This window comes from Emydura macquarii, unplaced genomic scaffold (genome assembly GCF_026122565.2).
Source record: "Emydura macquarii macquarii isolate MOO-44397 ecotype Brisbane River unplaced genomic scaffold, CSIRO-AGI_Emac_v2 contig_3134, whole genome shotgun sequence".
NCBI lineage: Eukaryota > Metazoa > Chordata > Testudines > Chelidae > Emydura > Emydura macquarii.
This window is the reverse complement of record NW_027133271.1, coordinates 676,170-693,222: the sequence shown is the minus strand read 5'-3', so window position 1 is coordinate 693,222 and position 17,053 is coordinate 676,170. Positions and strand designations below refer to the sequence as shown.

Genomic DNA, 17,053 nt, shown 5'->3' with positions numbered 1-17,053 from the left:
TGAATGTTTTTCTGCACCCAGGTAAAATTATCTCCATTGACACCAGTTCCTTAAGAGCCGCAGGGAGGACTGGCTGGGAGGATTTAGTGAGGAAGTGCATCTACGCTTTCTTCCAGCCTCAGGGCAGAGAGCCGTCTTATGCCAAACAGCTGTTTCAAGAAGGTAACAGGCTTCTGTCTTTACTATGCTTTGCCTTGCGTATTGAAGTTGGGTGGCTTCAATCAGAAGCAACCCTTGTTGCTGGATAAGTGCTTTCTGGAAAAATGAATATTGCAAAAATAATAAAGTGCCAAAGGAAGTAGCAGAAGTGGCTGAGTAACACAGAAGTGGCTCTTACAGCTGGAGAGGCTGGCTGTGAATTCCACAGCATTCAACAAGTTACTGTTCAGATCTCAGTAGTGCTACAGTAACTTAGTTAGGGGATACAATTGGCCCAAAACTCGTGTGTTATGCCAGGCAAGAGGTTTTTTCACAATTGTTCAGCAATTAAAGAAATAAGACAAACTTCCAAAGACCAACTGTGGTCGTTGTATTGCAACAAGAGGGTGATTTTTTTCCCTCCCACACTCCATGCACACATCATCCCATGTCATAATCCATGCCTCATCTTGAAGCTCTCATCCTTTTGGATAGATTTTTTTAGCAGGGTTTTCCTCTGATCATGATAGTGACTTAGGATATTGTTCCCTCTTGGGCTTGTAATGGAAGCCTGATGCACTGTTGGCGAGGATGCTAACAGAAAGGAAGTCAGGAAGACAATGTCGCAGAGAGAGGTTGATTGAGCATCGGAAAAGATTTAATTCTGCCAGTGCTGCAGTGGGTAGATCCTGTTGCAGCACTCCATTCCTGGCTTGGTTTCATCAGGATATACTGCGCACACACTGTATGCTGCTGACTGAAGAATTGCCCTTTCTGCGGCTATAGCGCTGTATGCTCAAGGACGGTGCTTAATGGATTTAAATAGGAATACATTGATAAGGCAGTCAGTTACCAGACCTTCATGGTCACATTGCGCCCCAGGCCTCTACCCACAAGAAGTAGCATTGAGAAGTTCATTTGCATCACGCACCCGTCACAGCTTCCTGAAACACCCGCTGTAACACACTGGGTTAGTGCAGCTGAAAACGGCGATGTGAACGAGATAAGGCAGTGAAGAATGGTGCAGAGAGACTATCTGGATTGCCATAACCAGCTGGAGGATTATTTTTAACTTGCATTGTTTGCACACTAATGGCTGGATCCTTGGGGACTGGCCAAAATACCCAGAGTGCAACTGGGCGGTGGGAGGAGGGGAAGGTGCAAAGGTGGCTCCAAGCTCTGTGTGTGGCTGTCCCCACACCCACAGCTGGATGGTGGAAGTCAATCCACTACTACCTTCATCACCCCTGTGCCCCCCACATCCCTCCTCAAAGGTTTTGTGAGCCCTATCTGAGTTGCGAAGCAGATGGATGGGTCACATCTGGTTTGTTTCCTCCTCAGTGATGACGCGTGGTGCGGCCTTCAGCCCATCGTATAGATTCACGCTGAGCGACGGGACAGTGCTTAGCGCCCACACCAAGTGTAAGCTCTGCTATCCTCCGAGCCCGGAAATGCAGCCCTTCATCATGGGCATCCATATCATCGACAGGTGAGTCTCAAGAACTCGGGGTAGAATTGCTGCTCGCCTGCAGAGCTTGGGGCTTGCTAAGAGGGGAGAGAAGGAAGAACGTTGCGAAAGGAAATGCAAAACCAGGGCCTGGATCCTCCGCTGTGGCTGAGGAGTGCACAGCACAGTTCAGCAGTAGGGGGCGGTCTGAAGGCTGCTGTAAGCGAGATCAGCTGCCAGTGGCACCAAGGAGCCTATAGTGCGGTCCAGGATCAGCTTCAGCTGCAGGGGAGGTGGCAGCAAAGGGATCACAGTGCTAGTTCTATGCCATTGGCAGCGGGGGTGATCCTCTTATGGCCGGCTCTGGTGGCTTTTTGGCTGTAATCCCACAGATGGGCACTGTGCTGTGGCACCTTGGTCCATATGTTTGAAAGCCAAAGCAGCAAAAGTTTGATCACTCTTTAGCTATTTCTGTGGCTTCGCAGTTATGTCAGATGCTTATGCAGCACCATGAATTCACACTGCACCTTACAGACATGGCTAAGACTCATGCCCTGCCCCAGGGAACTTGCACTCAAAGTCGTTCGGGAGGAAGAGGTGGTTAAAGCATGGAAAAGACGGGGGAAGTTAGTGTGTTAAAGAAATGCAAGCGGATGGAGGAGGGAAAGAATTATATTCTCTTAGCACTCTCCTCTTCCTGTCAATGGGAAAGTACACAGTCAAAGGTAGACCTTCCCTCCTGGCTTTAGAAAGATTAGTAGCCCCTCAGTTGCCACAATGCTGCTCAGTGCACTAAGTACCTACAGAGATCCGTGTCGCTGCTCAACCTACAAGATGCTATGGAAATACGCTCTGTCTCCTGCTGGGGTCTGGGAAAACTGTGAAAATATCGTATCTTACAAGCTACAGCTGTCAGACTTACCAGGCCTGGTGTGTCCAAGGGATCGCTTAATCCCAAAGAGGCTGGAAAGGTTTAGCTGAGCTGTACTAAACAAGTGATTGGGTCATCTTCTGAATTGTCTCTTCCCTCCCAACCCCCTTTGTCTTTTGTTTTCTCCAGGGATCACCACATGCTCTCTCCTCAAGAGAACACTAACTCTGGAATGCCCCTTCCCCGCGTCAGTCCCGCGCTGAATCCCAACATCTCTCCAGGGCAAGGCATGGCTCTCTCGTCCGCCATCCCTCCATCCAACAGCGGCATGTTGGTGACCAACGTCAATCAGCAGCCAGGCTCTGGCCTCCACAGCAGCAATTCCAGCACCAGCCAGACGAGCTTTGGATGTTCACCTGGGAATCAGATCGGAGCAAATGTTGCCTTAAGCCAGGGACAAGCTGGTCCCCAGAACAATAACCATCTTGTAAACCTCAGTAGCTCCCCCATGAATAGTCCGGGGATGACCCCAGCACAGTTCATGTCTCCTAGGCACCGGGTCAGCCCAGGATTGGTGTCAAGGCCCAGAATGCCTAGCAATCCTTTCTCTCCGACCATGCCTACCATGCATTCCCCAGTGGGCATGGCAAGCAGTGGCTGCAGCGGCGGAGGCAGCAGCAACAGGTCTTTCCCCAACACCCCGATAAACTCTATGCAGGGGCTTAGTGAGGGCCCCAGCACCCCCATGGGCTACTCCACGCCGCCTCCCATTCTGAGGCAGCCGAGCGCCCAGAACTCGCCCAGCCGGCTCAGCCTGCAGCCTGTGAAAAGTGAGCTGAAGGACAGCAAGGAGATTGCCTCCATCCTGAGTGAGATGATTCAGTCTGACAGCGGCTCGAGCGATGGCAAGCCACTGGACTCAGGCCTGCTGCATGCCAGCGACAGACTCTCGGAGGGAGACACAAAGTGCTCCCAAGCCACCAGCCACAAGCTGGTTCAGCTCCTGGCCACGACGGCGGAGCAGCAGCTGCGGCATGCTGACGCAGACACTAGCTGCAAAGATTCCTTAGCCTGCACGGGCGCCTCTGGGAACCCTCCGGGCAACGCGTGTCCCTCTTCCCATAGCTCCCTCACCGAGCGGCACAAGATCTTACACCGGCTCTTGCAGGAGGGCAGCCCCTCCGACATCAACACCCTGTCCATGGAGCACGACAAGAAGGATACTGCACCTAATGCTGCCGCCACCCCTACCGCTCAGAGTCAGATCCCGGGGACCCCAGAAATCAAACTGGAGCCAGAGGCCTTGAAGAAAAAGGAGTCCAAGGATCATCAGCTCCTGCGCTACCTGCTAGACAAGGACGAGAAGGACCTTGCCGCGGTCCCGGCCTTGAGTCTGGATGATGTGAAGGTGAAAGTGGAGAAAACGGAGCAAATGGATCCATGCAATACGACTCCAGCCCCCCTGTCCAAGCCCTCTGCTGCAGAGGACGTGAAGCTAGAGTCGCAGGGCCAGGTGGGTTTGCCCTTCAGAATCCAGGCTGTTTACCTAGGGTTAGCATTTAACACCACCTTCATTCACACTAGCAACTCAGGGTCGCTACTTTTGCCAGGTTAATGCTTTCCAGACAATTCCCACTAACCACCTGGTTTGCTCCCTCAGCAGAGAATATAATAGGCTGGTGGTATCTGGGAAAGCCAAGAGAGACTTGGTGAGTTCTGTTCTAGCTACTAGAGAGCTGCCGTGATGTAATAAATACAGCTACTTACGAACTTCTCAGTTGTCAGGATTGTGCGCATTTTAGCTACTCAACCTTCACAGCAGCAGCAGTGCTGGGATTCAGTGGCTCCTGCTCCAAAGGTGCTATTAAGTTAAAGGAGAATCTCTGTTAAACTGGTAGTGGTCTGAGGCCTGTGACACACCTCCACCCACCGTAGCAGTTCTGCTTCAATTCATGGAGCCACAGCTCTGGGGGTGATCTCGAGTTTTGTTACCTCACTAGCACTGATAGTGGTGTGACTGGTTCCCAGACTAACTTGCCAATCAGTGTGTTAAAAGTAGGTAATTAAATGACCCCTAAATATTTTTAGACTTCCAAATGATCATGTGAGCAGTTAGGTGCTTAAATGTAGACACTCGGGAGCCAGTTAGAAACTTCTTGTTGCGAATGTACATGCTTTGAGAAGCAGCAAGGATGGGAGAGGAAAGAAAGCTTAATGGAGGTTTATATTACAATGTGATGGAACATGAGGCGCTGAGGGGAGAGAAGCCATTTATAGGCCATTTCTGCATTGCTGAGTGAAAAAACTCTTAATATCCAGCATCTGTAGGCATATTCAGGGCTCGTGTACCGGGGAATTTTCAATCTGTTACCTACTTGTTGGCTGGGATTAGCAATTATAAGGGGCCTTTAGTTATCCTAAAAGTATTATTAAATTGAATAATCCAGTAACAGACCCCAGTGATAGAGATTTGAGAGTATAAATACTCATTACATGTGGCTATGAATAGAAGAGATTTCTTATTTTTGAAAGCCAGGGGAGATGGTAACATGGATAAGGCTGTTAATCCTTTTTAAGCAAAGAGTACAGAGAGTCTGATGTTAAGAGCAAGCCTGATAGCCTGCTTACTGACTGTGTCAAATAGGGCTGCTGAGTTGTGAAGATATTGCATGAATAACACACAATGCTCTGAAAGCCTCAAATGACAAATACACAATAAGCCTCTTAATAAGGTTAAGCGCTCTATTCATTTGGGAGCCTCACTCAGTTATTCCATAGCAAATGGTAATCTAACTCTTTCTATCTTATTATAAAATATTCCTACTTATATCGCTCACTCCTTGGATACATTAGACATTTCTCCTTCTGTTCAGGCTCAGCCACCTAGATTAACCTAAATTGCCTCTAGACCGGGGAAGACACAAATTAAGATATATCTGTTTTGGAAAGAACATTAGAGCTGTTAGTTGGGGACTGAATACCATACAGCTTTGTGAAACTAGCTGCGTTGTCCAGGTATGTTAGAGAGTTGGAAGATGCAGTCTGTCTGTCCCTAGGGTTTTGTATAGCACCTACCACCGTAATATCTGCAGAAGGAAAACATCTTGTTACGGTAATGTTGAAAGATGTGCAGGCAATACACACAGACAGGAGCAACTGAAATGCACAGCAACATGTTGCATGGTTTTCTGGCATTGTGGCCCTGTTATATTTCACACAGCCTGATACTCCTTTGACCTGGCTACAACAGGTTCTTCTTCGAGTGATTGCTCATGTCAGTTCCAATTAGGTGTGTGCATGCCTCGTGCATGGTTGTCGGAAGGTTTTACTCCCAGTGGTACCCGTAAGGTCGGCTCTGGAACCCCCTGGAGTCAAGCTTCCACGGTGCCCTTTATAGGGCTCTGCTGATCCTCCGCTTTCTCAGTTCCTTCTTACCACCTGTGATGGTTAGCTGGAATCTATCGCCTCTTGCTTTTCAAGGGTCCTTCCTCCAGACTTCTCTCTTTCAATTGTCTGTAAATAGTTAGAATTAAGTGTTAGTAGTTAATGAGTAGTTAGATTTATAATAGTTAGATTAGTTGGATCCACTTAAGGGGTCATAACCCTTTTCCCTCCCCAGGAGCTGGGGCATGCCTCAGTCCCTTGGTTTCAAACTGTGTGGGGCTTGTAAGAAGCCCTTACCAAAAAGCAACCCACATACTAAGTGTCTTCAGTGCCTTGGGGAGACACATCAGAAGGAGCACTGCAAAATCTGCAGAGGCTTTTGTCCCCACCCGCAGAAGGAAAGAAGGCAGAGGCTAAAGTTCCTTCTAATGGAGGCAGCGCTACGCCCATCACCAAGTCATTCGGAGCCAGGGCCCAGCCCCTCGGCATCGATTAGGAGTGCACTGGGGTCAGTTCAGGACATGGTGCCGAGGAAGGGATCTGGCTCAAGAGACCCTCGGCACCACAAGGGGTCACCGGCACGAAAGACTTCATAGAAACAGTGGCACTGCTTTCAATCTCCGGTGCCTAAGAAAGAGCAGAAGAGCACTGATAGGAGTCGCTTACCCATACTCAAGTCTTCTGGGCATAAGAGCGCTGGTGCAGCGCAACCCGTGCTGGGCCACCCAAGCACCATTCCTGCTTCTGTGGCACTGTTGACTCCGGCCCCGCAGCAGGGTGCGTCTAGTCTGGTGCCAACCAGTCCCCCTACCAGGGAAATAGGGGAGGAAGAGCCGCATTCTCTATCTGCCCCATAGACCTTTGAAGTGGCCAAGGAAATCATTGAGGACATCAAGCTACCGCTGCTGCTGTCCCGTGAAAGGCCATTGGCGGGAGCACTCCCCCGATGCCAAGGCAGCCCACTGTACCATCGGCAGGGAAACCGACAATGATGTCCCACCAACCGTCACCTTGGCACCGATTGCCAGCACTAAGGGGTACCACACCACCTTGGTCCCCTGGGGGCAAATTCTGAATCAGATTTAGAGGCAGAATCCTATGCTTTGCAGAGGAGTCGGCAGCAGGACAAAGGAGGGCACTGGAGCTGGGAGATGCCTCACCCCATCTCCATGTCATGGCCTCCACAGTGGCAGGCCCCAGCGCAGTGGTTGTTTTGGCCCCTTTGGGCCTTCCACCAAGCCCAAGGCCTGCTGTCAGGCCAATCTGTCTTTCGTGTTGGGGAGTAGATCTTTCCATGCTTGTTCAGAGACAATTTCGAGACCTGAGGCTGGTGCCAGCACAGATTATGAGGAACCAGAGCATGGCACTGAATATGGCACCGGCACCAAGATAGATACTGGTGGCACCAACGCAGAGGAGGAATGCCCAGCACCGCAAGACCCGCAAGGCACAGAAGGGCAGGATACCACCCCAGTGAGGGAATCATCTTCTTCATCGCCGGATGAGACCGTGGCTGGCTCCACTCCAGCACTGATGGCAAAGGACGGCATTGCCCACCAGGACAGAGTTGCACAAAACCTGGGGATCCAGGTCGAGGAAGTCTCTGAAGCAGAAGGAGACCTGATGACAGACATCCGGTATGGTTGCCTTCCCCCTGATTAAGACCATGGACAAAAAAATGAAGGCGCTGTGGCAAGCCCCTGCCTCAATTCTCCCAACTGTCAAAAGAGTTGAAAGAAAATGCTTTGTGCCAGCAAAGAACTACGAGTATCTTTATATTCACCCACCCCCAGGGTCTTTGGTCGTCACTATAGCGAATGAGAGGGAGAGGCAGGGGAATCGGACCCACACCGAACGCCAAAGATGCAAAAAGGATGGACCTCTTTGGCAGGAAAATGTATTCCACTGGGGACCGGCAACTCAGGGTGGCAAACCAGCAGACCCTATTAAGTAGATACTCCTTTAACACCTGGGGGGCGGAGGGGGGCATGATGAAGTTTGCAGACTCTGTTCCCCTGGATGCCAGGAAGGCGTTCTTAGCCCTGGTGGACGAAGGCAAAACAACAGCTAAAGCCTTGCTCCAGGGGGCATTGGACACCCCGGATGCGGCAGACTGTGTCATGGCTTCAGGGGTCGCAGTGCATCACAGCATGTGGCTACAGGCCTCGGGCCTCCCACATGAAATCCAACAGACTCCCCTTTGCGGGTCGGTCTTTATTTTCAGACCAGACCGACTCACACCTGCACAGTTTTAAGGACTCTAGGGCCACCTTCAAATCTCTGGGCCTGCATACACCAGTACCACAGAGATGTCACTTTAGACCTCAGCCACCTCCATGCTTCTGCCAGTCTCAACAGAGGCAGGACTTTAATCAAAGGAGAGACTGGAACAATAGGAGGAGGCCTTATCAAGCATCGTCCAGCCGTGGCGAAGGATCGACGAAGCAGCCCCCAGGCCCAAAGCACAACTTTTGAGGGTGTGCCCGGGGACGGTGTACCAATCCGGACCTCGGATCCTCCACCTATTTTATTTTCAAACCACTTATCCCACTTCTATGCGTGGGCCCAGATCACGTCAGACAAATGGGTTCTACGGATGGTAGAACTGGGATACTCTAATTCAGCTCCCTTCCTCCCTCACGTTCCCAGCCCTCCCCAGTCCTCTTCAGGGACCCCCTCACGAGCAACTTCTAATTCAAGAAGTGCAGCAACTCCGAAAAGTAGGGATGATGGAAGAGGTTCCACCAGATCTGAGGGGTAAGGGGTTTTATTACCGATACTTCCTAATCTCGAAAGCCAAGGGCAGTCTCAGACCAATTTTAGACCTGAGAAACCTCAACAAATATATGAAAAAGTTGATGTTCCCCATGGTCTCCCTTGAATCAGTCACTCCAGCTTTGGATCCAGGAGATTGGTATGCCATCCTTGACCTGAAGGACTCATACGTCATGTATCAATCATCCCAAGGCACAGGAGATTTCTCCAATTTGTGGTTGGACAATCTCACTACCAGTTTGCAGTGCTACCATTCAGCTTTTCAGTGACTCCCAGAGTTTTCATGAAGTGCATGGTGGTGGTGGCTGCGTTCATCAGGCGAAGGGGATACAAGTCTACCCTTATCTATATGTCTGGTTGATCAGAGGTCACTCCTGGCAGAAGGTGCAATCAGGCATAGAGGTAGTAACCCTGACATTTGCCAACTTAGGCCTCCTGATCAACACACACAAGTCAACCCTAATCCCCACTCAAATAATAGAGTTTATAGGGGCAGTCATAGACTCGAACCTAGAAAGGACTTCCTTTCCGGAAGCTCATTTCTAGTCCATACTTTCCATCATAGAGGAATGGGAACGACACTCCCTGACCATTGTCAGGAATTGTCTAAGGCTATTGGGCCACTTGGCAGCCTGTATTTACATAGTCCAGCATGCCTGACTGCACCTGAGACCTTTATAGACATGACTGGCCTTGGTGTACCGGCCGTCCAGGTACAGTTTAGAAAAGGTAGTGTTGATCCCAACACCAGTATTGGATTCACTCCCCTGGGGAATAAATCAGGCTATGGTATGTGCGGGAGTTCCATTTTCAGGTCCACCCCTCCCCGCCCCCCTGGCACCCTAGTAACCAATGCATCGGACACAAGTTGGGGGCCCATCTGGGCTCCCTGAGGATCCAGGGGCTGTGGTTGCAGGAAGACCTGTCGACCCACATCAACGTGAGAGAACTAAGAGCAGTATGACTTGCCTGTCAAGCCTTCATGCCTCATCTGGAGAGCAAGTGTGTTGCAGTCAAAACGGACAACATGACAGTGATGTTCTATATAAACAGACAGAGTGGTGCTCACTCTTTTCTACTGTATCAGTACTCGACCATTGGCATTTCTGTATAGCGAACGCAATACATATAGAAGCCTGATACCTTCCGGGATCTCAGAACATACTCACGGACCACCTCAGCAGGTCAATATCTATACATGAGTGATCTCTCCATCCAGACATGATCAACGACATCTTCCAAGGTGGGGGATTCCCCAGATAGATCTGTTTGTGATGAGGCCCAACAGAAAATGAGCTCAATTCTGCTCTTTCTAGAACCACAACCCAGGGTAGATTGCAGACGCTTTGCTCATTCCCTTGTCAGGTTGTCTTCCCCCAATACCTCTGGTACACAAGGTCCTTCTGAAGACCAGGAAGGACAAGGGATTAATGATTTTGATAGCTCCGGCGTGGCCGCGACAACACTGCTTTCCCATGCTTGTCAAGCTCTTGGTGGAGAGATCCCAATCAATCTCCCACTAGTCCCAGACTTGATCATGCAAGACTTAGGCTGCTTTCGCCATCCAAACCTTCAGCATGGAAGCTCCATGGCTGAACCGGCAGAAGATAGAGTGCTCGGAGCAGGTCAGGAAAATCCTACTGGGAAGTAGGAAACCCTCCACTAGAGCTACCTACCTGGCAAAATGGAAGAGATTCTCCATTTGGTCTAAACAGAAAGGCACTTCCCTGGAGATGTCAAGAATTCCTCTCGTTCTGGACAGCTTTTTACATGTGAAACATCTGAGGCTGACAGTATTTTTTATTAGAGTCCACCTAGCTGCGATATCAGCTTTCCATCCGTGGGTGGATGGCCGTTCAGTCATCTCAAAACACAAGATAGGTCGCTTCCTCAAGGACCTCGACGGGTTATTCCTTCAAACATGTCAACCGGTCCCCCAATGGGACCTTAATCTGGTGCTGTCTGTGCTGATGAGGCCACCATTTGAACCGTTGGCTACATGGTCTCTCTTGAACCTGTCGTGAAAGGTAGCCTTTCTAGTGGCCATTACATTGGCCAGAAGGGTTTCGGAACTAAGGGACTTGACGTCAGAGCCTCCCTATATGGTCTTCTTTAAGGACAAAGTTCGCCTGCGGCCACCCCCAACCTTCTTTCTGAAGGTAGTTTTGCAGTTTCATTCAAACCCAGACATTTTTCTTCCGGTTTTCTACCCCAAAACACATGCTAGAAGCCGTGAGCAGAGCCTTCACTCGTTAGATATCAGGAGGGTGCTGGCCGTCTATATTGAAAGAATGAGACCTTTTAGGAAGACATCTCAGCTGTTCGTAGCAGTGGCGGATAGAATGATGGGCCTTCTGGTCTCCTCTCAGAGGATCTCGTCGTGGATTACATCATGCATCAGGGCATGTTACGACCTGGCCCCACCGTTGACAGCTCACTCCACAAGGGCCCAGGCAATCTCAACTGCCTTCTTGACCCAAGTCCCAATCCAGGACATCTGTGGAGCATTGACATGGTCCTCCATGCACACTTTCACGGCACATTACGCCATTACTCACCAAGCCAGGGAAGATGCAGCAGTCGGCAGGGCAGTTCTGCAGTTAGTGTCACGTTGAACTCCGACCCCGCCACCTGCGGGGTTTGCTTGTGAGTCATCTAATTGGAATCGACATGAGCAAGCACTCGAAGAAAAGACGGTTACTGACCTTTTGTAATGCTGTTCTTCGAGATGTGTTGCTCATGTCCATTCCAAGGCTCACCCGCCTGCTCTCTGTCGGAGTCTACTGGCAAGATGGGACTGAGAAGGCGGAGGGTCGGCAGAACCCTATATAGGGTGCCATAGAGGCACGGCTCCAGGGGGCTCCAGAGCCAACCCTATGGGTACTAATGGGGGAAAAGCCTTCCGGCAACCATGCACAAGGCGCGCACACACCTAATTGGAATGGACATGAGCAACACATCTCAAAGAACAATAGTTACAAAAGGTTAGTAACAGTCTTTTTTTCTCACTGCCCAGCAGAGTTTGCTCATCCATCTCTGTTGCCCTCGCCTGCAGACAAATGCCTGAAACAATAGTTCTGAGAGGCATGATGTCTCCCCTTTAGTTTGCTTGTTAACGCTGAAGTCTTTTGGAGTCCATGCTTTTCAGAAAACTGAAGTCTGTACGTGCAAGTGTGCCTGCTTTGTGAATGCAGTTACCGTGGCAGTGTGTGCAGACTGGCCATGTGTGCAATTGGAGTTTAATGGGCAGTTTGTACCTAGGGTGACCAGATAGCAAGTGTGAAAAATCGGGATGGGGTGGGGGTAATAGGCACCAATATAAGAAAAAGCCCCGAATATTGGGACTGCCACTATAAAATCAGGATATCTGGACACCCTGTTTGTACAGACAAATGGATAGCTAGCATTTCGTAGGAACTTTAACTGTTTCACTGCTGCTGATCATTTCAGCAGAAACACTCAGGCACTCCTGTATTGTGGGCAGCGATTAAGTTATCAGCACTGTCTCCTTCCATTCTGGCTCCAGAGCAGCATTGTTTAACAGCATTGTGCATGGAAGATGCCTTCCCTATGAAAAGACCAAATCTGCCGTTTTAAAGGATTCAGCTTGCTTTTCTGCAGTTCCCAGTCGTGCAGCTGCCAGTCCCTTTGCTAAACAATTTAGAAAGTTAGTTACAACATTTTTTAAGGGGGCTGGAAACACTAGGCAACCAAGGATATAATTAAGACTCTTCTGCAACTAAGCAGAGCTTCTCATGACTTATTTTATTTGCTGTGTGCTAACAGTGCACTCGGCACTGGACAGAGCAAACAGTTGAGATGGGCCTAGTAACATGCAATCTGAATGCGTTTGTAGGGCTCCCCATGGCCTTTTGAATCAACCTAACATTGCTAGCCTAACAAGTGACTTTTCTGTGCATCTCCCCAAAGACAATAGGGGACTGCTGGGTTTGTATAGTGACCTTCTCCAAAGAGTTAATGAAAAGGATCTGAAGAGGGTTTTTAAAACCTTAAAATGCCTACTTATTTGGAGGTTGCAACTCTTTGAACTCCACAACACCCAAGGAGAGAGAGTTCAGTCTCTGCTACCTAAACCACTTCAGTGAGGTTTCAGTTTATTTTTATGCTCTTTACTAAAAATAAAATACTACCTACATTTTGCATCTGACCTTCAATTTTAGTTGTTGCCCTTGTGACTAGCCTAGGAACCTGACGTTGGAGCGGGAGAATTTTATAATCGTGGGTGTTGTTAAAGGACAGTGCATCTGCTTCAGTCCTTATTCTCATTTTGTAACCAGCTGATAAGAATACTACAAACCATGGATGGCCAAAACATTGAGCCACACACTTAATGGCCTGGGGAACTCCTTGCTACTTGATATCACCAAGGACAAGAACTTCAGCAGGATCCAAAAAATATTTAGGTATTTATATAGATAATAAGAACATCAGGATTTAAAACTATTAGTAGTTTTTTTTAAAAAAGGAGTTTGGAAGGGATTTAAACTCTCTTACTTCGAGGCCTGAGCCAAACAGTAGCTAAAGGGGGCTAAGGAGAAACATTCCCTAGGGGTGGCTTATCCATTAATTGCCCTATTACAGAGTGGTGGTTTTTTTTTTTTTTTTTTTACAGGGTTCTGAAGCAGTTGGCATCGGCCACTGTCAGACACACAGTATTGCTAAATCCATGCATTTAAAAAAAACATGAATCAGGTCCCCCAAAATCATGAGATTGGCTTAAAAATTATGGAGGTTTTAAAAATAATACATTTTATCATCTTTTCATTTGCCTTCTGGTTTCTGAGCCTTTAAATTGTACTCGGATAATATTTCCAGGCTTTTCTCCACAACCAGAGGGGCTAGAATCTTCTTCTTTGAAGAAGAAGAAAGTTGAGTGTGTCTTGGAATCAGCTGAGACTTTATGAAGGATTCTAAATATCGTGAGATTCATGATAAAATAAAATTACAAGACTGGGAGAGAGGGCTCTGAACTAGAACTATTGGTCTGACCCTGTGTGGAAATGTATGTTCCTTCCTTTACAGTAGTCTTGTCTTCAGTCACTTCTCTAAAGGAGATCTTTTTTTTGTTTGCTTTGAGAAGCTGTCTTGCTGCAGACTGTACCTTTCTGTGACATGTAAAATAAATAGCAGGGTGCTCTGCCTTTTCCACTATTGCATGATGTTGCCGCTTAGCTTTATACCACAACTCTCAGATAATTGGCTTACTGATTTTATTCTTTCTCCATCCGTGATTCTGCCATCAGGAGGGGCCAGTTTTCCAAGGAACTTAGCCAACAGTCTTTAAAGGCAGGGAAGGGGTAAAAGGAGGAGGTGGTGCTACTGCCGTAGCCCTGAGAGTGAGGAGGAGTGACTTGTGCAACAGTGAACTACCTAACATGGGGTCTGATGCTGCACTCACTGAAATCAATGGTAACGCTCCTGACGGACTGCAGTGGGTGCAGGATTAACCCACAGAGCACAAATCCCAGTGAGTCCTGCTTGGCTGAGAGGATGGTGGTTGGCAGGGGAGGCATTGAGGTTGCTGCTATAAAGTAGGAGGGATTATTAGGCTCCAGCTAAAATGAGAACAACCCTTCCAAGTTTGTATGGCCATTTTTGTTTATTGGAGAGCAAAAAAGTGCCGGTTTCCATGCACTTTAACTTAATAAACAACCCACCTTCTTTCCCATGTGTCTGAGCCAGGTTTCTGCTTTACTCTAAATTTTATAAAGGAAAAGGCCTCTCTCCCAACCTCAGACCTCATCTGCTTTCATAGCAGGCTGGAGGGAGCTTATGGGTTAAGCTGTAAATGCCTGAAAATAGGGTTTATAATGAAAACTCTATTGTAAGCTTAACTGTAGCAACATGAATGGAATGTAATTTGGATCTGCAGAGTAGCCCTACCAGGGGAAGCATTAGGGGAGCACTATACTTCAGCACTTTCCAGCCTGCTGGGAAATCTGCAGCACATTAGTTTTTATATTTGCAACCAAGAGGCGACTCGTCCCAACTTAAAAGTGCACTCACAGCTTCTTTTGTGCATCTTATGCAAAGATGAGCCTGCAGGCTTGATGGTGCCTATTCTGCCAGAGAGGTAACAGCTTCTTAGAGTTCTGGAGGAGCTAGTGGCGATATCATTTAAATGACACCACAGGCTTCTATTAATTAAATTAATCTCATCAGCTGTAAGTAAAGTAATCTCTTCTATGCTTCAGGCTGCCACTAGCACAGAAGCAGGGCTAGTGGAAATTGCACACTTGTCAGTCTAGGGTCTTTTAGCAGATCTGGCTGTTTTTGGTGGAATCCAAGTTTTTGTTTATTTTTAAAATAAAACAGTTCTGTTCCATGCCACCACAGAGAGCTCCCTCCCTCCCACTGCTGCCCCTAGGAAGCAGGATCATGTGGTTAAGGCTCAAGAGTTCTGGGTTTGATTCCTGGCTCTGCAGGAGAAAACCTCATTACACTTATTTAAAGGAAAGGACCACATCCTATCCTCTGTTCCTATGCAAAAATATTTTTGATGTTATCTATAACCATCTTTCTTCCATAAGCACTGTAAAGCACTTTACACACTGGCATATAAACTACATGGAAATCACTTCCAGTGCTAAAATGCACCCACCTCTGGGGTGAAATGCAGCAGCTGCTGAACAATGTAGTTACAGTACCCAACAGTTTATGTCAGGAAGTGAAGAATATTGTATCAAAAGGAAACTTGGGGGGGGGGGGGGGGAGCAGAATGTAATGACCCATACTGGAATTTGGCTGGGAATGAGGGACTCTGCTACTGAAAAATGTGCCATAGAATCGTCAACAGCTTATTACTTTTGTAAGAAATCAAATAAGTTGCCATAATTATTATACATCCTTAGAGGTGGACCTATAACAGTGCCCCTTCTCCTTATACTGAAAGGTGCTGTCAGGGAATTATACAGATGTCAGGAAGACAGATTGTCCTTAGAAAGGAAAAGAGGAATTCTGTTGAATTTCTGCAGGGACAGTTTATTGTTGTTGATGTGCTTAGCCTTTATTACATGATATCATTGCAAGACAAAAGCTGGGTCATTCAAGAAGCATTGTTCCACTGAGCTGGCACTGCTGCAGTATTTAACTTAGTATTAGCTCAGCAACTTTGCTGCTGCTTGGCCAGGTTTTACTGAAAACCAACAAAATCCCGCATGATCTCACATACCAGGCTTTTTGGCCACAGCATTTTAAATCGTACCCATTTGATTGTAGCAAATGTTGAATGAGTGAGTGAATATGCAATCGAATGGGCAGCTACATAGTACTCATAAAAGATGCAGTCTGTTCCGAGGGCTCAGCTGGTACTAGTGGGAATAGTGGGAATTTTATGATGAATGTTAACATTTATACTATGGTAGCACTTAGAGGCCAACAAGGTCAGAAATTTGTGCTAAGCGTTGTACAAACACAAAGTATATGATAGTCTCTGTCCCAGACAGCAGCAGTGTATGCATTACAGCACAGGTGAGATTCCAGGAGGGTAAGCTGATGGCTTCGTGGGTTTTGTCTGGGAGCTCCTTTGTGAGTACGGGACAGTGTCATGGAGTGCTCAGATCACTGCTTGTCTGGCGCCTCCTCCTGGTCACTCTGGGGATTGGCTCTCGAGGTCGACGCCCCTTCCCCTGATTGCATGCCGTCACTCCAGCTCTCTCTCAAATCTGCAGCTCTTTCCTCATCCCAGGAACCGCAGCATCCTCTGCGTGACTCAGCCCTTCAGCGAGGACACTCAGCATTTTCCCTCTTCCAGCGTATATCAGAGTCTTTCCTTCAGCACTCCTAGGCACTCGTCCCCTTCACCGCCTTAGGTGGCTGGAAGGGGATCCCAGGCCCACCCTCTGCTCCAGGTTCCAGTCCAGGGACCCTGTGCTCAGCAGTCATGGTTGGATTTCCAGTGAGGCACAGTAGTCACGTGCCTAGAGGTGTCTGAACAGTGGCAGATTACCATATGGGCCCTGGCCAATTTGGGGGCCCCACATGAGCACCAGAACTCTGGCCCCACCCCCTGCTGCTTCTCCTCCTCCTGTCTTCTGGGGCCCCACCCCTTGGTCAGGCCGGAAGCTGGAGCCCAGGGGTGAGCATATTCCTCCCTCCCAGAGCTGGCCGAGCCGGTCACCCCAGCCCCTCTCCCCTCCACACACAGCCTTGTGCAGAGCTGGCCCAGCCAGTCCCTGTCCCCTGGTGCAGAAAACATGGTCAGCTGTAGGCGGGGGGTGCTGAAGATGCTTTGCCTAGGGGCGCGTAAAGTGTAAATCTGGCCCTGCCAGCAGTTCTGGCTTTCTACTCCCAGCACTCACTGCCCCTTCCCTGGACTGCTTCCTACCACTCCCGGTTCCCCACCTTGCTCTGGATGTACCAGCTCCAAACCCTCCTCCTCCTCCCCAGGGAGTGACTGCTTTTTCCCAGCAGCAGCC

The 17,053-nt window shown here is 48.6% G+C and overlaps 1 protein-coding gene across 4 annotated transcripts in view; it reads left to right on the top strand.

The window, feature by feature from the left end:
* NCOA1 (nuclear receptor coactivator 1) overlaps positions 1-17,053 on the top strand; it is an 83,193-nt gene that overhangs the window by 21,595 nt on the left and 44,545 nt on the right. For all 4 annotated transcript variants that reach the window (XM_067531303.1, XM_067531302.1, XM_067531305.1 and 1 more), the window contains exons 5-7: positions 22-162; positions 1,480-1,627; positions 2,646-3,969. In XM_067531303.1, coding sequence (XP_067387404.1) covers positions 22-162; positions 1,480-1,627; positions 2,646-3,969 — 1,613 coding nt within the window. The remainder of the gene's footprint in view (positions 1-21; positions 163-1,479; positions 1,628-2,645; positions 3,970-17,053) is intronic.